Source organism: Mustela erminea, chromosome 7 (genome assembly GCF_009829155.1).
Source record: "Mustela erminea isolate mMusErm1 chromosome 7, mMusErm1.Pri, whole genome shotgun sequence".
In the NCBI taxonomy this organism is placed as follows: domain Eukaryota; kingdom Metazoa; phylum Chordata; class Mammalia; order Carnivora; family Mustelidae; genus Mustela; species Mustela erminea.
In genome coordinates, this window is record NC_045620.1 from 109565571 (window position 1) to 109588440 (window position 22870).

General features: G+C 37.6%; 1 protein-coding gene across 3 annotated transcripts in view; it reads left to right on the forward strand.

The window, feature by feature from the left end:
* Positions 1 to 9116: 9116 nt before the first annotated feature.
* The window catches only part of THUMPD2 (THUMP domain containing 2), a 40925-nt gene continuing 27171 nt past the window's right edge, over positions 9117 to 22870 (forward strand). The window contains exons 1-4 of one of the 3 annotated variants that reach the window (XM_032352884.1): positions 9117 to 9296; positions 17818 to 17953; positions 19339 to 19748; positions 20652 to 20729. In XM_032352884.1, the coding sequence (XP_032208775.1) occupies positions 9171 to 9296; positions 17818 to 17953; positions 19339 to 19748; positions 20652 to 20729 (750 nt within the window). In that variant the 5' untranslated portion in view covers positions 9117 to 9170. The remainder of the gene's footprint in view (positions 9297 to 17817; positions 17954 to 19338; positions 19749 to 20651; positions 20730 to 22870) is intronic. The other 2 variants (XM_032352882.1, XM_032352883.1) reach the window with 2 other exon arrangements.

Sequence of the window (22870 nt, forward strand, 5' to 3'; positions counted from 1 at the left end):
AGACTCCTGTCTCACATTTAGGTCTTCCAGCCATTTTGAGTCTCTTTTAGTGTGTGGTGTAAGGAAATGGTCCAGTTTCATTGTTCTGCATGTGGCTGTCCAATTTTCCCAACACCATTTGTTGAAGAGATTGTCTTTCTTCCACTGGCTATTCTTTCCTGCTTTGTCGAAGATTAGTTGGGTCCATTTCTGAGTTCTCTATTCTGTTCCATTGATCTATGTGTCTGTTTTTGTGCCAGTACCATACTGTCTTGATGATTACAGCTTTGTAATTGAGCTTGAAGTACAGAATTGTGATGCCACCAGCTTTGGTCTTCTTTTTCAACATTCCTTTGGCTATTCAGAGTCTTTTCTGATTCCATACAAATTTTAGGATTATTTGTTTCAGCTTTGCGAAAAAGTTGATGGTATTTTGGTAAGTATTGCATTGAATGTATAGATTGCTCTAGGTAGCACAGACATCTTAAAAATACTTGTTCTTCCAATCCATGATCATGGAACATTTTTAACCATGGTCTGTTTTTGATAATTTTATTCCAGTGTAATTTATGGGAAATATCATGGATGTTTGTGATAGCAGTTATATATTTAGACAAATTATTTTAGAGTTTTAGCCAGGTCTTCCAAAAAACATTTCATTTTGGGGATTTATTTGCATCTAATTTGAGTTTGGTCTAGGATACCCTTTGTTTCAGTTTGAAATGCTTTTGTAAGCAGGTAATTAACGAGAGAACCACTATTAGGGAGACTACACATAAAGACACTTACAGCTTACTTAGCAAGAAAAAATAGATAGTCAGGGTTCAACAATGTTATTAGGGATCCAGGCTCTTTCCAACTTTCTGCTTCCCCTTTCTTAACTTGGGGTTTTGTTCTTAATGCTTGTTGCCTCGTGTTCGCAAGATTGCAACTAGAGCATGAGGCATCACATATGCATTCAAGACCGAAAAGAGGAAGATGCTACACCAGATGAGTTCTCTGGTATTTGTTTCTTTTATCAGAAAAGCAAAAAGTTTTCCAGAAAACCCAGTGGAGATTCATTGCCCTGAACTAGGTCACGTGGCCAACCTCAGGTGGACAAGGATAAACAGCCTGGGCAAGCCAATATCTGATAAAGAACAGGATTGCCTGGCAATGGTTCTCTATTCTAGTGGGAGGTATTTTTAAAATTCTAGTGCCTAGGCCCTACTTCAAACCAGTTAGACCTCCCCCACGGAGGGGGAGCAGGAATCTGTATGTGCAGCCAGGAATGAGAATTACAGACTGGACCATTCAAGAGTCATTGCTAGGATTGGCACTTTGTCATCATGAGAGAAATCTGGGTTTTGTTAAAAAGAGAAGAAATAAAGAGGTCGGGTTAGGAAAGCACGTAATCGTGCCAGCCACACCCTTCAACTTACTATTAGTCCCATAACTCTATTTGAAGATTCATTCTGATGTTCCTTCTGACATTCATTCAACAGACATTTATTAAGCACCTCCTATGTGACAGGTTCTGGGGACAAAAGATGGATAAGTTCCATAACTTGGAGACTAGTGAAAGGGACGAACATGTAAGGAAAAAAAAATCCATCAAAATCCAGTATGACAGGCATGAGGAGAAGAAGGAAATGGGAAGTTGTTCAGCTTTACAAGATGAAAAGTTCTGGAGCTCCATAGCCCAACCACGGAGATGACTACGGTTAATGTTGCACATTTAAAAATAGTAGATTTTATGTTATGTGATTTTTATAATGAAAACACAGAAACAAAACAAAACCAATCTGAGAGATAAATCCTAACAGAAGAATAAAGCTAAAGAGCTCATGGAAGACAAAAGAATCTTTTTCTTTTTCTTTTTCTTTTCCCTTGAGAATTTTTTTCATTCATCAAAATCTTGATGTGCATAATGATCCAACTATCTTTTTCAGTAATCATCTGTCTCTGCCCTGTGTTTTCATCCTTTCTGACCTGATCTTAGGATATCAACCTTGTATAGAAAGTGATAGATAGAGGTAAACATCAGTTGCTGCTTTCTGGGACACCCAGAAGACACCATCATGGGAGAGGAAGCACCAGGCCACACAGCCAGAACATCAGACCAGGGGAACTGCCAGTCTCAGAAATCTTGGAATCTTTTCCAGTTCTCTTTATAAAGAGGCAAGTATCTCAGGAAGGATCTCATTCATATTTTTGAAAATGTTTAAGGCATTTCTTAGCCTTTCCTTCATTTTGGCAAGCTAAACAATTCCAACTCTTTTTAACCTTTCACACAAGATTTATTTTCCTCAGGTCCTTCTTCACTTTTTCTTCCAAAACTTCTCTACTTTTTTTTTTAAAAAAAAGATTTTATTTATTTGACAGAGAGCGATCACAAGTGGGCAGAGAGGCAAGCAGAGAGAGAGAAGAGGAGGAAGCAGGCTCCCTGCAGAGTAGAGAGCCCGATGCGGGACTCAATCTCAGGACCCTGAGATCATGACCTGAGCAGAAGGCAGAGGCTTAACCCACTGAGCCACCCAGGTGCCCCTAAACTTCTCTACTTTTAAACCCATGTCAAAATGAAGTGATTATACAGGGTGCCCGGGTGGCTCAGTGGGCCTTTGGCTTAGGTCATGATCCCAGGGTCCTGGGATGGAGCCCTACATCCCGCTCTCTGCTCAGCAGGGAGCCTGCTTCCCCCACTTCTCTCTCTGCCTGCCTCTCTGCCTACTTGTGATCTCTGTCTGTCAAATAAATAAATAAATCTTTTTTAAAAATGAACTGATCATAATAGAAAAAATGCTATATTGACTCATAGAAATTAAATATGAAATTCATGGTCAGTTTGCAATCCACTTTTAGCAGTTAAGCTTAGAACAGCTAGATTTGGATTAAACTTATGCCTCATCTGCCTTCCTCCATTTTTTTCATTGCATTTGTTCCTTAGTTTTATCTTATTATTGAGACATTTTTTTCTCAAGTATTTGAGTATCATTCTGGTAGCATCTGGGTAGAAGGCTAACCATAATTTAAAGAAGAGGGAGGAATTTCCCAACCAAGTTATCACTTCATGCAGTTTTCAACAAAGTTATGTGCGTCAATGTTTTTATTCTGTGTATGATCAGTTTGAAAGAGCAAATGCTGACCATATTGAGCAATATATTTAAAACATATGGGTATCACATTGGTCTGGAATTGTTTGGGCTAACAATGGTTTCTAATTATTTGTTGTAAGTGCTCTGTCTTCGGAGGAAATCCAACTCTTCAAAACTGTCATTGTTGTTCTCAGTCCACAAAGAGTCTCTAAGTTTGTAAGAGTATCTCCCCCCTCTTCCAACACATACATTCTTTCACAACTTTAGAAACTTGTCATTTATAAGAAGCCAAGCTCACCGCCTCAGTGGAGAAGAATGCTGCCAACTTAAAGAGCATGTGTGCTCAGCCCAAAAAGTCTGGGAAATCTACACTAGGATCTACATCCAATGTAGACAACCAACATAACATCCAGTACAAACTACACACGATGTCCAGATAACAGATTTAAGCAATTCTGATTAATATGATTAATCCTTGTGCTAGTGAAAAGCTAGTACTATTTTAAATGTTGCTTGAAAAAACTAGAAGAAAGTGATCATCCAAAAATATAAAATTGAGACTGTTAGGCCAAGCCATGATTCCCTGATTCTAATCCCCATTAGTTAACCCGCTCTGGGTTGCCCAAGATTGCAATGTCTACCAGTGATTAAATATTAAGACGCTTGGTTTATATAAAATTTGTTGTTCCAGCTGAGGGGATAAATGCAGTTGAACCCAGCTGTTGGCTGGATTTCCATCATTTGAAATTGGCCTGTCTCCCCATAGTATGTCAGTGGTGACCACACATCCCTCTCTGTACATTTCCTGGTAACAGACCGACACACTCAGGTTTTTCTTACCAGCTCTGCTCTGAGTTTCTGCTTCTGCTGAATTTTCTCAGATCAGAAACATCCACAGGCCCTGTAAATGGTGCTGCCTCTTTTCCACATCACAATACCCTGATACTTCGAATCCTAAAATACCTCAGGCAAAAATCTATGTTTTGTCTATTTGTTTTACTTAAAGTTGGGATCACAGAAGAGGGTTTAATATGGTAACACCAGAAACAAATTTAAATTGAGCAGTGACTATCCTTAGAAATTCTTTAGGTACCACACTACTGGTTGGATTATCCCCACTGGCCTCAGTTTCCCACGCTGGTGTCCCACACATCCCTTTCCTTATCAGATTTTCCCTCTCACAGTATTCTCTATCTCCTGTTGATTTTTATGCAGAGAAGTTTAGTAATTTCCATATTTCTCTGGTTGGTGACTTGAAGCCTTGCTGAACTCCATCAAGGAAATTTCCTAAAAACTATTTTGTACCTAAGATAAAGCCAGCTTTTAAGATTTTTCCCAACCTGGCTACATTTAGATTTTGAAGATTTAAGATAATCTATATGGTATAAGTTAATAGGGTAACAGGGCAATAAAGCAACATATTGTGATAAAAATACAAGTATTATCTGCCTGTAATCTAGAAGCTCATCTAGTACCAAATAATGTCTGGCATTATGTCCTATTCTGAAGGTATTTCATGGAGGAACCAAATGACAGCCTAACCGCATGTTGCAGGTTGCACACTTTTATTTTGTATCTATATTGTCTGTTTAGCCAAGTAATTCATATCATTTTAAAAATTCATAACATTAAACATAAGTAGTATATATTTTTTTAAGATTTTATTTATTTATTTGACAGAGATCACAAGTAGGCAGAGAGGCAGGCAGAGAGAGAGAGAGGAGGAAGCAGGCTCTCCAATGAGCAGAGAGCCCCCAGGACCCTGAGACCATGACCTGAGCTGAAAGCAGAGGCTTTAACGCACTAAGCCACCCAGGTGCCCCATAAGTAGTATATTCTTAATTATTAAATTTCAAGCTTTCTAAAAGAAGAGTGTTGAAAGACAAGCCTGATTATGTATGGCTATATATCAGAAAAAGGTTTTCAAGGGTGCTAAAATTTTTTTTTTCAAAATAGCAAAAAATATCCACGAGCAAGGAAAAATTATTTCCCCCCAACAAAAAGAAAAATAGAGATGAAAACATATTTATATGCTTGCTTGCTCCATAGTCCACTCTCAATTCTCAAGGAGACAATGGGAGAAAAGTTGGTTGAATTAAGCCAACATGCTAATAAAATCTTCAGATTCTATTCTGCCAAATACGATTCACATTAAAACAAGGTACTCTCTATTTGTATATCTGAAGAAGTAGAATCTGTCTTTGGTTATTTTTGTTCATTTGTAGATTACATTTGCTTGAGTTTTAAGGTGATTCTGTTTAAATTGCTACTGTTAAAACAGGCAAAATAAATGACCATCTACTAGAAAGAGTGAGTCTCACCAGAAAATGGAAGAGGGGAATATCAAAATATGGGAATCCAAGCTAGTCTGGGACATTTATGCGGTTTTCCTCATACTAAGAAATAGGAAGATTGGTAATAACAAGCCTCTAATGGAAAATAATTCATAGTAAATATACACACAAATGCAGCACAAGGAAAAGGAATATTAAAACAACAATCTGAGTGAGGTGAACATAACTGCAAGAAGAAAATAACTTGATTTTATTTAGGCAATATAGTTCATCCAAGTAAATTGAAGAAAATTGCATACTCAGTCATTTGTTCAGTCAGCTAATGTATCAAAGAAATAATTTTCATATCCTCTTCCAGCTGGGACATTATAAGGGTCTATCAGATATAAATACGGTTTTATGAGCTCAAAATATACTTAAAACAAATAAAATCACATCAAATACCCTAGTGTTTTGAAATATGCATTAAATGCATGTCTTACTTTTCCCAAAAAGCACTGGGTATACTACAGTATATTTGTACATCAAAATAATAATGAAATAATAATTTCATTGCATAACTACATAACTAAAGCAAGATAATACATATAAAAGAATTATCTCTCTAGATCAAGGCATGGAGATTACACCTTTTGAATTTTGAGGCTACATTAAAACTACAGTGACATAAACATTAATGAATAAATAATGTTCCACAGGCAGTACTTATATACACAATACAGTGATTTTCTGCTCAATTTCCTCTTTTCTAATTGTATATTTAAAGGAGCACTATTCAAGGTAGTTACCATGTACATATAAGTGGTTTAAATGATTACTGTGTGACCAATAGCTTTTTCTCAAATTGCTTTTGTAGTTGCAACCATAAAAATTTGTTGATTCTTTCACAATCTATACTGACTTGTTTGGAATATGTGTCCAACAGACTTCTGTGTCCATATCTGAGGTTTTACCACAATGTTGTGACTCCACTGAATTCTAAAAAATCTATAAAACCTTACAGTTACTACCCTGGGTGGTGTGAGCAAGAGTTCACTGTATCCCCACGGTGTGTACAAACCTTGGGGAGATGAGTTTCAGAAGATGGAGAATTGGAGGGCCTGGGTGGCTCAGTCAGTCAAGTGTCTGCCTTCGCTCAGGTCATGATCTCAGGGTCCAGGAATCAAGCCCTGCATCAGGCTTCCTACTCAGTGTGGTGTCTGCTTCTCTCTCTCTTCCACTGCTCCTCCACACGCACTTGTGTTCTCTCTTTCTCTCTCTCTCTCTCTCTTCTTAAAGAAGAAGGAGGAGGATGAGGGGAAGGTAGAGGAGAAGGAAGAAAGAGGAGGAGAAGAAGAATGTCCTGATTTAGCAAAGATGCTCAGAGGGAGATGAAAAACCACCAACATAACAAGTGCTCACTGGGCTTCAGGATAAGTTCATTTATGCAACTCCACTTATTTATTAAGTGCCTACTATGTGCCAGGCCCAACTGTTTTCCTTTCCTTTCCATATATTGCACTGTGCTGTCATCCTTTATGTGTCTCTCTCAGCAATCCAGCACCATCACCATTACCACCCATTAAACTGGAAGTTTCTCCAAGGCTGGAACCTTGTTATATTAACTGATACACTAACATGGACTCAATAAATATTTATGAATGAATAAATAATAAAGGCATAAAATATATAAATAGAAGCATGCTAGAAAGGCAGCAGAGAACATTCTGGAAGATGTGGCATTCTACCTGAGACTTAAAAAAAAGAAATGGAAGAGAAGATGATTCTAGACAAAGGAAGCAGTATAAGCAAAGGCCTGGGAAGAGGGAGAGAGTGGGCATTTTGGAGAAGTTGGCAATTGAATGGGGAGAAGGGGTCTGGCTCGCCACCAATCCCACTCAAATGTACCAGAACACTGGAGGTGTGAGGGCGTGGACAAGCATGACATATTGAAAGGATCCTAAAGGTCATTCTGACAAGTACTCCTAGTTAAGGAACATTATTTATAAAGCATGTGGGGAGAATAAAAAGGATGCTAAGGAAAGAGTGGAAGTAGTAGGCAAAATTGTGAAGAAGTTATCTTTGGGGTCCCTTCTATCCCCTCATTTCCCTCCATTGGCCTCAATCCTCTACCCTTTTACCCATACCTCACTCCTAAGGGCCCCCACTGGTGTGGTGGTTATTACAATCTCTCCTAGATGAGGAGGACTTTCTTAGAGGAAGTTACATTCCATTTAGTTACATTCCATCCAATTCAGCACAAATTAACTGAGAAACTACCATAGGCAAGCCAGATGCTTGTTATGGATGTTCAGATCAATGAAGTCATCCCATCCTTAAAGATCTCACAACCTAAAGCATTTGCATTTTAATATCTAAGTACATATATCAAACACTTTTTAAAAGATTTTATTTATTCATTTGAGAGACAGAGAGAGCTGCATGAGAGCACAGGTAGCTCTCTCTGCTGCCTTTCAGTGTTACCACAGCATCTTGGGTACATACTTATTAAATCAATCATACCATTCTCAAAACCCCTTAAAGTCCAAACCCTTGCTCACTCATATTAGCATCCTCAAGGCTTAGTGTGAGGCCTGGCAGAGAGTGGGTACCCAGTATTTACTGAACTATGTCTGGGTGCTCACCATCTTGGGGACAGAGTGTAGGAAGTACTAAGGAGGTTTCATGGGTTTCCCCCAGACAGACTTGAGTGTCAGGAATCCCAGAGCATAAAGAAGTTGGGATGAGCTATGTCAACTGCCAAAAGAACGAGAACATAGTCTGGAGACCAAAAAAAAAAAAAAAGAAAAAGAAAGGAAAAACAAAAAAGAAAGGAAAGAAGGAAGGAAAGAATTTGTCAAAATGAAAGGATGTGAGAAGTTGTTTTAGGACTGAAATGTTGAAACACTTGTGTTGCATAATGCCATAAGAATTTTCTTACTACTGTGCCAGTAGACCAGGAGCTGGGGTGGGGTGGGGAGGAAAAGAGGGAGACCCCTTATTTGCCTAGGTCCCTCTGGGAAGCACATGAGAAGCACTATTTAATAGTTTCTATATGTCTTCATATAACTACATATATAACTTCTTTATAACTTCATATAACTGCAGAGCTAATGTAATGCTGTCCACTTTGTAATATGGATTCTACTCCTCCCACGTAATATTTTCATTGCCAATTCAAAATTCAAAATTAAAGAAGTCCCTTCAATACTGTTAAGAGAGACAATTAAATCAGGTGGCCTAAACTGGATGGTGCATTCATTACCTTAGTAGAGCAAGAAATGTGACCTATTCCATGAACATGAAAACATTTAGTTAGAGAATAGGAATTTCTGCTCTGGGTCACAAGGATTCCCAGCTTTGGCCCAATTCTTGGTGTAGACAGATAGGCCTCCTTATTTTAGCAGAGTAGTGGGGCGGGAATGAGAAGAGGAGTGGAGTAAGTCTGGAGAAATAGAAGAAAGCTCATTACACTGGCCATCAAGACCAGCCTCAGCTGTGCTACTAACTGTACCTTGGCCTGTCTAGGGATCAACTTCCTCAGTTTCCAAAAATAAGACAGATGGATTAGATGATATAGATCCTTTTTGTAGATCCAAGAACAGATCCCAACTGTACCCCTCCCATCTGTGATTCTAAATAGTCCCACAGGCCTAATCAGGGAAGTTCCAAGCAGTTAGCCAAGCAACCCACAGGCTCGCCTCCCAGGGTACCACACCCCCTAACCCCACCTCCGGCTCCACCCCGCCCTCCGGCCCCGGCGCACACCGCCGGGAGCGCGGGGACGCGCCGTGCGCGCGCCCCAGGCCACGTGACCTCGAGGCGCGGGGCCGCGCGGGCCGCCATGGTGGCATCGCCGACCCGTTCCGGCTGGAGCCCCACAGCCGGCGCCAGGTTTTTCTGCACCGCGGGCCGCGGCCTGGAGCCCTTCCTGATGCGGGAGGTGCGGGCGCGGCTGGCGGCCACGCAGGTGAGTCAGCCTCACTGCGCGGCCCGGCGGAAAGGAGGGCGGCCCTGCTCCCTCCGTGCCCGGGTCCGTGTAGACCCTGGAAAGCGACGCGAGTCCCCAGCTTTCAACCGCCGGAGCCACCGAGGCTACGGTCCTGGGCCTCGGAGTTCTGACACATCCTTTAATTAGTGCTGGAAAGAACCGCCAGTCGTTCTCCCCTCTCCTCCTAGGACCGCTTATCTCACGTCTGTAGTTTTATTAAGGGGGGGGAGCGTTGAGCGAAGTTATTTCCTAGATTCTTTAACAGAAGGTATAGGATAGTGCCCCTGTCAGTGAGACCTGACTGAGTTAGAAGCCTTTCTCCATCCTTTACATACAAATGCTATCTTCAGGTTCGGTTACTTGAGCCCTGCCAGTTTCCTGATCGCCACTGTATTCACTTCGTAGGATTGTTGAGAGCATTATATGATAAAGGGTATCTCAACTACCCCGAGTAAATAGCAGCTACAAAGTAATAACAGTCTTGGAGGCCTCGCAGTCCAACTTCTGGAGGAAGTTAACAGTCGGTGATATCTATCTGTTCCTTTCAATGAGATGAACGAGGTTTGGAACTTGAGTTTAGTTCTAGAAACTGCGGGACTGGTTTCTTGAAAGCAGAGAGGAAAGATGTAATCGAAACAAGACTCCCGTAACGTGGTGGGCTCTAGATGACAGTGTGCATGATGTGTTTTTGGAAAAGGAAAACTTACTAAATGAAATTGACCACGCCGCTCTAGCAACCCCTTACAGCGCGAGCCACAAAAGGATTTTCTGCAGTGAGGGAGGTGGAGGCCTGGAGGATTGAGGGGGTCATGAAAAATGGTATCGGTTTGGGTCACAGAACTTAACAGAATGCTGAATGTAGCTAATCTTAAAAAGCAACAGTGTAAGAACTGCGGACATTAAGTAAACATTTAGTCTCTGTCAGGCCCATGTTCTTTGGTCTTTACTCTGTATTCACCTGCTTAATTTTCACAACAACCCTGTGAGGTAGGCTCTACATTTAACAAGAAGGAAAATGAAGCGTAGGTAAGTCCAATAAATTATTCAAGTCATGTAAAGTGGTAGACGTGGAATTTAAACCCAAGCTGCCTGAACTCAGGCATGAATATATAATCATGTCCAACCCAGGCAGGCCAGAACCTGGGTCCAGTTCCTTGGCTCCTGTGCGGCTGTTACATCATGCTGCACTGATTTGAGGGGGGAAAAAAAAAAAAAAGAATGTTAACTTAGAATTCTTAGTATGAAAAATAGAAGGCTTGACCCAAATGGAGTTACCTTCTCTGTTCTCCATCTTCTCTAAAGACAGAATGAGACATGGAGGACTAAAGTGTTCATCACAGAAACAAACAAACAAAAAAATCAGTTCATTATAGGGACGAACTTCTTGGCAATGAGAAGAATTAAATACCAAAAGATTTAAGGATTCGTATTTTGATTGCGTATGTTTTAATGATAGATATGCTGGGACGCCTGGGTGGATTAGTCAGGTAAGTGTCTGCCTTCGGCTCAGGTCATGATTCTGGAGTCCTGGGACTGAGTGCCATTATCAGGCTCCCTGCTCAGTGCGGAGTCAGCTTCTCCCTCTCTCCCTCTCCCTGCTCCTTCTGACTCTCTTGCTCACTCTCTCTCTCTCTAAGATAATTAAAAATCTTTAAAAAAAAAAATAATAAGGATAGATATTCTTGGAAATGGAATCTGAACAAATAACCTGTGAAATTCCATCTCAGTTTCATGATATAAACTCTCAAAAGTTAAGGCAATCCTGAAAGAATAATGATAGCATCTAACGTTTATAAAGCACTTAGAGTGTGTCAGACACTTTTACGTACATTGGATATGATTTAATCCTCAAAAGAATCCTATGTGAGAGGTCATTTTCCCCTCCATTTTACAAAGAAATAAAAAGAAAACTGACTGCTACATGGTGCAGCCGGGACTTGTATCTGAAGCTTTTTTGCTTTGAAGCCTGTGTGCTTTACAACTACGTTAAATTATGGTGGGATACCGTCCGGAAGCATGTAGGTTATTTCTGTAACAGCATGGAAAAGAGTGTGTGTAGACTTTAGAGGCCAAAGATATGTTCAAATCTTAATCTTTTATAGATTTTTAAAATTTGGGCAAAATACTCAAATTTCTGAGCCTCACTTTCCTTGGATATAAAATGGAGATGATAATACCTACTTTAAAGATTAGAGCAGGGGTGCCTGGGTGGCTCAGTCTGTTAAGCATCTATTTTCAGCTCAGGTCAGGATCCCAGGATCTTGGGATCAAGCCCTACATTGGGCTCCCTGCTCAATGGGAAGCCTGCTTCTCCCTCTCCCTCTGCTGCTCCCCCCCACCTCCCCCACCCCCCACCCCCCACACCCCACACCCCCACACCCCCCCCTCCCCCGCTTGTGCGCTCTCTTTCAAATAAGTAAATAAATAATCTTCAAAAAAAAGGATTAGAGCAATCCTTGAGATAAAGATTGATAGCATGTGGAACACAATGTCTTGCAATTAATAGGTGATCAATAAATGTTCCCAAAGAATGAGTTGCACAGTAATACTTAAAATCATTCACATGGTAACAAGAGTCTGTTAGAAATTTTGGTTTGCTTCAAGATATTGATGTAAAATCTGAATTTACAAAACAAATTAATTCAGAAGTGATTGTTTACTTTTACAAATGAACCACACCTTTCTAATCAGTGTTCTTCCACTTTTAGTGGAAAAACATGGGGAGCTTGTTGAAAATGCGTGTCTCTAGTTACCACCTCCAAAATTGTTTCTTCCAGTAGAAATGAACATAAGCCCAGTCATTTGCATTTTAACTCGCAAACTCTTCCCCCGATTTAGGTGCTTCCCTGAACATGCAGCTTGCGATAGAAGATGCCTTGTGTATTCTGTTTAGCTTTTTATCCTGGAGAATTTGAAACACACACTAAAGTAGAATAGTGTCGTGAATTATCACATACTCATTGACCGGCTGCAAGAACCATTCCAGAGTGAATTCTGCTTTAATGCTCCTCCCATTCCACCTATGTTATTTTGAAGCAAACTTAAGATAACTTCATCTGTAAATGTTTGTCTATATAGCAGTGGTCTTATCCACAGGAGCCGTGTTCCAGGGCCCCCAATGAATGGCGGAGAACATGGATAGTGCCGACCCTACATATACTATCTTCTACTATATATACATACCCATATACATACATATAAATTGGGCACAGTAAGACATTAACAATAAATAAAATAGGACAATTATAAATATACAGTAATAAAAGTTATGTGAATGTGGTCTCTGCTCACTCTCCATCTCTCTCGAAATATCTTATCATTCAGTACTCACCCTTCTTGTGATGTTGTGACACGACGAAGTGCTGAGATGAAGTGAGGTGGAAGACTTTAGGCTACTATTGACTGACTTTCTGACGGTACTTCAGGAGGAGGATGGGGCTTTAGGAAGGTGATTGACTCCGGTGACCTTACGCTGTTGACCTTACGTCAGAGCGGAGGTCGTCTGCTTCCTAATCACGTGGTTGAGCGCAGTCACTGCCAGAAGCTGTAGCGCAGATAAGGAGACTATCGTATATCTGGAATGAGAGAACTCCTATAGCATAATATATATGGTATAATATAGAAGAGAAAACATAATGGCATGAACTGCAGTATCATCACATATAAAAATATTTTTTTAGAGATCTTATTTATTTGACAGAGAGAGAGACAGCCAGGGAGAGCAGGAACACACACAGAGTGTGAGAAGCAGGCTCCCAGTGGAGCCAGGAGCTCAAAGCGGAGCTGGATCCCAGGACCCCGTGGTCATGACCTGGGCTGAAGGCAGACGCTTAACGACTGAGCTACCCAGGCACTTCTAAAAACGATTTCTTATCAAATATCTAGTCTGTTCAAATTTCAACTTGTCTCACTTTTGTTTTTAAGTTTGTGTATTTGGATGAGGATGCAAATAAGGGCCATGCATTATGACTGGCTGATATTCTTTTAAGTATCTTTTATTTTTCCAAAAAAAAATTTTTTTAAGCCTGTTTTAATTTATAGATTTTCCCTTCACCTCTCTTCTTCCACCCTGCAATTTATTATTTGTTAAAGAAGCAGAGTTGTTTGTCCCATAGTCTAGAGCAAGGGCCAGACAACTTTTTCTTTAAAGATCCAGATGGATATTTTATGATTTCGTAGGTCACATATGTGGATCACTTTGTGGTTTCTGTTACACGTTCTTTGTTGTTGTTTGTTTTTACATCCCTTTAAAAATGTAAAGACCATTCTTAGCTCGGCAGACCTCATTTTCTGACCCCTAGTCTAGAGCTATGCTATCCAATAGGATGTGGTGGCTAGAATTAAGTTAAAAACTCTCTAAGTCATATTTCAAGTGTTCAGAAGCCACATATGGCTAGTGGTGACTGCATGGGACAGCACAGATAATGGAACGTTTTTGCATCATGGGAAGTTGTTGGACAGCCGTGCTAGAGTTTCCCCTGGTCTAGATATTGCCAGTTGCATCTCCATGGTGTAGTTTAACATGCTTCTCTGTTCTTTCTGTTTCCTGTAAATTGGGATCTTGTAAGTTTTATCTAGAGTTTGGTCAGATTCAGGTTAGATTTTTTTGTTTCCTCCTGGTGGCAAACTTTATAGGTTCCTGGGTATGTTTAATAAATATTTAATTTATATTGTATAATTAATAAAATATATTTTATATACACATGTAATATATATTTATTTTACCTGGACTACTTTTATTTAAAGAAATATATTGGTAAAAATTAAGCTTTACTTTATAACAATGTTTAATGTATTAAATAATGTTGTTTATTATAACAATAATAGCAAGAATATTTTTAAGATAAAATCAATAAAATAGAAGTGTACCTAATGCCAGCTAGCCAGAAAGGCCCTGTCAGTGAATTAATTGGTCCTCATAAACCCATATAGCAAAGACTTTTAACTTGGGTCCGAACCTGAATAAGTCAGCCAGTTTTTTATTTTTTAGTGGGATGTTGGTGATGGAGGGTAGTGGGGTAGATCTAACCAAATAACCAGATAGTTGGATTATTTCATAGTTATTTTATTTAATGGGGTAATTGTATACGGTTGATTTTTTTTTTTAAGAGTCTCTTCATTTTTGGGGGGGAAATTTCTTGAATTTTTTAAATTAAGTAAATTGTATTTTTTCAGTTCTCCTAAAATGAATCAGAAAAACTCAAGTACCACCTTAGCTCTTCACTTAACAATTTAAAATTAATTCTAAAACAAAATGGCATCTGTAGAATTAGGAGAACTTTGATATCACGTATCCTCCTAAGCATTTTTACCTAGGCTTAAACGTTTAGTTTTTGTGTTAGATTTGAATGCCTGAATTTTAAAAGGAAGGCAAAACCACTAACTGCTTAGATATGCTAGCTGACAACAGAACTGTTTTTACTTTGATAAAGACTGTTATTTCATCTTCAAAAGTGTTAGACATAAAACCAGCTGGTTTTAGACACTTGGTTATGATTTAATTCCAAATGGAAAAAACAGATTGTATATATAAATAAATTTTCAAATAACAAATATTAGGATGAAATATCCTGAAATGCCACATTTCTCCCCTGGGTATTGTAACTGAAATATGACCAATTATAAGCAGTAAACTAAAGAAAAAGATTAACACCGGCTTCAGCAGTTTTTAAACTCATAAGCACCAAAATTCATTCTTCCTACTGCTTTAAGGTATAATACTCTATGTTTACCTTTGGTGGAGGTAATGCTTTCATGATATATCATTATTTGATTCTCATAGTGACTGTTTTTCAATTTAGTAAACTGGTGGCTCAGTGGATTAAGCCTCTGCCTTCAGCTCAGGTTATGATCTCAGGGATCCTGCTTCCCCGACCCCCTCCTCTCTCTGCCTGCCTCTCTGCCTACTTGTGATCGATCTCTCTCTCTCTCTCTCTGGCAAATAAAATCTTCAAAAAAAGAAGTAAACTACTTCTGATTAGTTGTATATTACTTGTGAAAGGAATGTAAGCCTAATGTTAATTTTTAAATAAAGAGAATAATGCTGCTTTTGGTTTTGAAAATATATTTAGCATTTTAATGCCTCAAAACTTCTTACGATTTGTTTCCCCAAATAAATTAAGCCTTTAGTTCCTTTTAATTAACTTGATTTTCAATCTTGTTTTGTTGTTCCTCCCACCTCCCCAAAATGATATTTTTAGAGGAAGAACACTGTATAAAATGTTTCCCTTCATATTCACATAAGATAAGATCTTTCTACAATTAAAAAGTATAAATTAATATCTAGATCACTGACTATGTTAAAATCACTGGTCTAGATGTTTTCATCAGTTTGCTTATAGAACTTAAATCTTAAAACCATACATTTTCAGTAAAATATTTCATTCAGTTCCCCCACAATCTTGGCAAGATATTTCATGTCAGTTAGTTTGTTTTGTGACAGCTTTAATATCAGCTATATTTTTATGTCAGGTAGCATAAACTCTAAACTTTTAAAAGTTACTTTTTAAAACTTGTTTTCAAGTTCTAAGCATTTTGAGATATCTATTTAGTTTTGATTTTTGTGGGAAAATGTCACTTTTGTAATGAGAAAGAAGTTCTAGAAACTAGAAATTCTTATTTTTGTTACTCCTTATCCCCTTAAATGTTGAATCCTAAACATTATTCTCATTCCCTGCTTTCTCAGTCTGTCTTGGTCAGCTGCACTTCTAGTACCTAAGCTGTTTGCGTTTTATTTAATTTGTTTTTCCAGCTTTATTGAAATATAACTGATATATACCATTGTGTAAATTTAAGACGTGCAACATGTTGACTTGATAAATTTCATATTGCAGATGATTAACACCACAGCATTAGCTAACACCTCCACCCAGTCACATAACTGTCATTACTTTTTTGTGGGAGAACATTTAAATCTATTAGTAACTTATAATTATATAATATAGTATTATATGCTATAATCACCACTCTGTACATTAGGTCCCCAAATCTTGTTAATCTTATAATGAAGTATTTGGGTTTTACTTGATGTCAACCTAGGGCTTCCTCTGCAGTGATTCTTTTTCATCAAGCTAGAATGGTAACCCCAAAAATTACCATCCCAAAAACTTAATTAGACCATATCAGATCAAGAATACAAAAATACTTGGAATTTAAGTTCCCATTGGATGGGAGCTGCCTAAACACATGGGACCCTCCAAATTCCCCATTACTTCAGTTCTAGGAGATAACTTCAAACCATCTTAGTCAGCCCATGGTCACCATTAAATTAAGACAACCCACATCCATCCTGAGCTTGAGAGAATTGGGTTGATCCCAAAAGTTTTAGGGGTCCATTGGTATTGCACACCACTTGCCATACCTCACCAGACTCTATCATCAGTGCACTTTTTATTTTCATTTTTTCTCTGGCTTTTATAACCTATCCATCCTGTCTCCAAAGACTCTTTCTATGTGATGCATATTTCTTGCTGTTGTCTCTTTTCCAGCTCCACAGCCAAGTGTCTCATTATTGCGATCTCAGTAATCTGCTTCTTCCTCCAGCATAACAATCTACACTTAGTACTCTTCTAAAGTAATTTTTTCTGCTAGCTAATTCAGTGTGTCGCAGCTTTCATCAAAAGTCTGTAATGGTTGACCATTACCATCTGGGGTACTCAGATTTTCATGACCATTTATCAGGCTGGGCTGAGCTACACCATCCATTCACCTGACACTGTCAATCACAGAGCAAATTTTGCCGTACTGACTTAGAGTTTGCTTCAGCGAGCCTGTCACTCCCACCTCTGCATCTTGCCCTTTCTTCTTTTAGAAACTCTCTTCCCAAATCACAGGGCCCTTTTCCGAGACTTTTACTAATGACGGTTCCTTATTCAGGCTCTTTATTTTACCTTGTACCTAAGGTTATCAATGCATTTATTATATTAACTTTTTTTTGTTTTCTTCTGGGTTTAATTCAATTTATTTTCTTATAAATTTTTAACATTTTAATTTGTACACCAGTGTATAGGTATTAAATTATCATCCATCTTTAGGACATGTTCTGGATGCTTCCTAGTAGACCACGAGGTAGGTGTTTAATAAACGCCTACTGATGATGTTAACCTTGGGCTGGTCACCTGATTTGTCCTAGGAGTGCCTGTGCATGCGCACATGCACACATACACACACACACACACACACACACTCTTTACAAAAGGTACCATGACATAGATTGTAATCTTGGTCACTGTTTGACTTCATACAGGTTATTTAACCTATCCAAACCTCAGTTTCATAATCTAAGAAATGGGGGTGATAAAATCTACCTTAGAAGGTTGTTATAAACAAGAGCGGGAAAATGTATTCAGAGTGCCTAGCACAGTGTCTGACAAATAGTACATATTTTTAAAATGGTTGTTTTTATTGTCCATCTAGACGCTGTGTTTTAATTCATTAAGAGCGGAAAAGGGAATTGATTCTTACTCTGACACAAGACTACATTAATCTTTTCTGTCTCTAGGTTGAATATATTTCAGGAAAAGTTTTCTTTACCACCTGTTCTGACTTAAATATGCTGAAAAAATTAAAATCTGCAGAAAGATTATTTTTGCTGATTAAAAAGCAGTTTCCACTTAATGTTTCTTCTGTAAGTAAAGGTATGTATATGCCTGTTGCTTTTACCCCCATGATATATTGTATTCCAAAGTTTTCTGCTTGATAATTAATTTGTAGCCATTTTACATTTTTAAGATTCATTCATACCTGTGGGATCATTAATTATGTTTTTTTTCCATATTTCCTGATTATCACCATATTAATTGCATTATCAGCTAATTTTTTTCTCTTTGCAATCTGTTGCCTATTTTCTGAGCCTTAGTGTCCTAAGTCACATTTCTTCCATTTTAGTTATGTTCAGACACCATCTCTAGAGATACATACAGTCAGATGCATTTATTTAGACCTAGGAGCATGTAATAATCCAGAATGCATGGCTTTGTAAATAGATCAAAACTGTCACTTTATACATCTTAACCAATGAATTATATAATTAGAAAAAATACTATGTAATAAAATCTCCTGCTTAGGGGACCTTAAATTTAAGGTTTTGAATAAATTTATACCCACTTATAAAGCATTACAGTTAAAGGGGGCTTAAGAGTTTCCCTCTCCACTTTCTAATTTTATATGTATGCTACTAAAATAATTTAAGGATTTTCATAGAAGCAAATATCAGATACTACTATACTAGACATTGCCTTAAACTTTGCTTTAATCTCTGAGCTCATGTAATATTGTGGTCTGTACTAAACTGTGTCTGTAAAAATACAAATGGCAAGAAGTCAAAACAGGTCAGAAAAGTTATTATACAGCAAATCCTAAGGTGTTATACCACGGGGTCATTATAATTTACTCCCAGCATTCCACACATTCTCATCTTTAGAGAATACAGTAATTACTCTTGGGTCACCTTGATGAACCTTGTTCATCAAAAAAAGATTACAATGTATTGAGTGTGCTGGCAGTCCCTAAGTTATGAATGGGTTGTATATCTGAAGCATTACTTTATGAAAACTCATTTTATGATGTACGCTAATGTTGTATGGTCTAAGATAGCTTCAGTATTCATTTTCTCTGTTTCTGAGCTTTGTTTTGCAATTTATTCTGTTTTTTTTTAACTTAGTTTTTATAGGCAAGATCAGTGTTATATCAAAAATCAATAATACTCTAGGTGTATGCATATATTGAAGGTATAGATATATATTATCATAGGACAAATGATCTTGCTAAAATATAAGGTAATTCTATAGAAATTTTAAAATAGTTTTGATGTTAAGTATGGAGTATAAGTAAGAACTTTATTCTGCACAATATTCTTATGTTAGATTATATAAATTCCAGATGACGGTGAACCCACTATTCACGTAGCAGTTTAGTAAAACATATTTAAAAGAAATAAAGGTAATGGAATTTAGGGGTGATGAATGTAATAGACTGTCTTTAAGGCTTCGGTATAGGACAAATTGAGATCTTATTTATTTAGGAAACATATTTAATGAAATGCAAAGACTCGTAAATGATGGTCCAGAGAGCTGGTTGAGTGCCATTTCAGTTTGGAAAAATCTTCTTGAACTTGATGCAAAAAAGGACCAACTTTCTCAAAGAGATGCTAACCCACTAAAAAGAAAAGTAGGAGAAAATGATGTCACCAATCCTAAGAAATTAAAAACAGAACCAATGCAAGAGCTACAAGAGAGCAGGGAATGCCAACCGGAAAAGCAAATGGAAGAAGAAACAGTGGAGCAAGGAGATTTTCTCATGAACAGAGAAAAATCTCAAGAAGCATTTCAGAATGAGGTAGTTAAAGCAGCTGATGACCCAAGCCAGAAGGACTTGACGTTCAGAGTTTCTTGTCGCTGCAGTGGAGCCATTGCAAAGACCTTTACTGCACAGGTATGCTTCCCTCCCAGGGTGAAGTTCCATTTTCTGAATTAACCACTCTTAGATTTAAAATGAGGTGGCAGCCTTCCACAGAACAGCCTCAGCAGATAACCAGGCCTAATTTCATATAACTAAATCTCTTTAAAAATGTATTTTCCTTTTTAACTTTATCTCAGATACTTTAGAGTAATGGTATGCTATTCCATGTAATGACCTCCTTTTGATACTTTATCCCCCAAAGTTTCCTTAAACTAATAGATATCCTTGACACTTGGAAATTCTAATATTTCTGTCCTAAGCTTTTGGAGTTTTTCATCAGTTCTGTGCTTATTAATTGGTTGCTCTATACTACACCTTGTATGTGTAATTGTCACCAGCACCCAGACTGCAAAAACACAAATACAACACGAAGTGTCAACTGTCTACAGAAGAGTGAACATAGTTTCCTTCAAAACACTTTATCATTTGGCCCTTACGAAGTTCAGTGATATAAGAGCACAGATCTGGGTCCTTTGGCCAGCCTTAAAATCAGGTAGACCCTAAAGACTGAGTCTAATGCTACCGTTCTGTAATTTGTCAACATATAGGATTGTAGTAGCTCAAATACTTCATCTTTCACCTTGCATCTGTTTCCTAAAAACCACAGTGATCATTTTTATCAATTCATGGTCTGGTTATTACTAGAATCGAGATTACACATGAATAGACATCAATGCCATAGGATATGTTGGGGGTTAGAAGAGGTAAAATGCAGCCTTCTTGCCTCGAACAGAAAATACTTTTGTGTCGTATTTTAATATTGTAACCCTAAGTTACCATCAGATAGTCTGACTCATACTCTTTAGTTTTTGCTTACATTTAAATGTAAAATTTTCATTTTTAGTGTCTTTTTCTATAACTTTTCTGCTTTTTCAGGAAGTTGGAAGAGTAATTGGAATTGCTCTTATGAAACAGTTTGGATGGAAAGCAGATTTGAGGAATCCAAATTTAGAGGTATTGAATGTTTGTTTTATTTTATATCCCTGTAACCTAATTGTTTAAAGACAATGTCAACTATCTGTACTGTACTTTTCAGTTTTGCTTTAGAACTTTTTAAAAAGCATGTCTAGATGGATCAAACAGTCTATTTTCTCTTTAGCAGTAGAATAGTGCAGGTAATTTTGTAGTACTTTTCACTGTGAAAATGTCTTATCCAAAGAAGATGTTTTGGGATGGAATTGTTTTGTTACAGTTGAATTTTTTTAAATTTATTGTACGGTTGCAGAGATGCTCTCTTCAATCACTATAATACGTAACAATCTCTAAAATAAAAAATTCTAGCTAATGTTAAAAAAAAAAAAGAATGGTTAAAATAAAGTTTAAAAAAATAAAAGAATGGGAAACCAAAAGGCCCACAAAAAAATCCAATATTATTGTAACAGTGACTTTGTTCAGATTTTGGGATCATGTTTTTCTTTTTTTTCTCTATTTTCAAAATGAATTTAATGAGGTTACATGAGATTTTTTTTCATTGAAACAAAGTGAAACACTTATATGGGGAAACCAGTGCTAGCTATAAAAATATTCTTCACAGAGCCCCTGAGTGACTCAGTCGGTTAAGGGTCCAACTCTTGATTCCTGCTCAGGTCATGATCTCAGGGTCCTCTGTGCTCATCAGGAATCTGCTTAAGACTTTTTCCACCTGCTCCCCCCCAGCTCATGTGGTTCTCTCTCTCTCTCTAATAAATAAACCATATATATATATATATATATATATATATATATATATATATATATATATTCACTTTTATCTGATAAATTTGACAGGTAGTTTAGTTATTTTCATGATTCATTGACCCATAAATTTATTATTCTATAGCTTTGAATGCAGTAATAGCTGACTGTATTAGAACATTTTGTGTTTTTATTTTTCAATGTTTTCATTTGATATTCTCACTTTTATAAAGTAATACCTGATGTATGTTTTTCATTACTGTCATAAAAAATATTTTGGCGCACCTGGGTGGCTCAGGTTGTTAAGCCTCTGCCTTCAGCAGAGGGCCCTGGGATCCAGCCCCATATCCAGCTCCCAGCTCAACAAGGTGTCTGCTTCTCCCTCTCCCTCTGCCTCTCCCCCAGCTTATGCTCTCTCTCTCTCTCAAAAGAATAAATAAAATCTTTTTTTAAAAAAAGAGAAAAATATTTTGACCTCAAGAATGTTTTGACATGAGGGTGTCCTCCTTCTGTTTCTTCTTTCCAGCTCTCTTATCTTGTACTCTGCTGGTTCCCAGCTCCCCATTTCCCCTTGACCCTCTATCACTGCCTCAAAATTACACTTTTCTCATAGTTTGGCTCCTAAGTAAATATAGCTCATTTAATTCCTACCAGCCAGTTAGTATAATTAATAATAGCTGTTAACATAATTGACAACAATAAAATCATACAGTAAAAACTGTGACCAAAATTAACAGCAGAATCAAATCTTAACAAATTTTGTTCAGCAAAATTCAGGGAAAAAAATTTATAGTGGAAGAAGCTAGTCTTAATAACATTTGATATATAAAAATATCAGTGTATCTTTTCTTGAGTATCAATTTTAAATAGAAAAGAATCCTAATAAATACTTTGGCTAAAATAAATAATGCAAAGCACTGGAAAGTTTAGCTTTAATGATCAAGGATTTAAATTGACTCAGTAGGGTCCATTCCAGGTCATTCTTTTCTTTATAAAAATATGTCAAAACTGGAGTAATTCTGATTAAACTCTATGGTAATGGTAAAAATAACCTTGGGGTCAAAGTATTAGAGATCAAATGCTCTTGAGGTCGAACAGCAGAGTTGGAATATGCCATAAACTTTATCAGACTATGAAAGTAAGAATCTAATTTTTAAAATTTAATTGAGCTGCTAATTATACTTGAGACATTTAAATCCTCTTTATGGCCTAACAGAAGAGGGGTAGTAGAGAGGAAGAAGCTCACTTACGGTTGGTAGAGAGAGAAAAGATCACCCTTGCTATGATGTCCTTGGCCTGAAGAAAATTTTGTTACCCTGGAAATATGTATAACTTGTGATGGTCCTGTGTGACCTCCAGTCTTATTTGAAGTTAGAATTAAGGTGTGTTTAGGAAGTCTTCTCTAGCCCACAGTGCTGAAA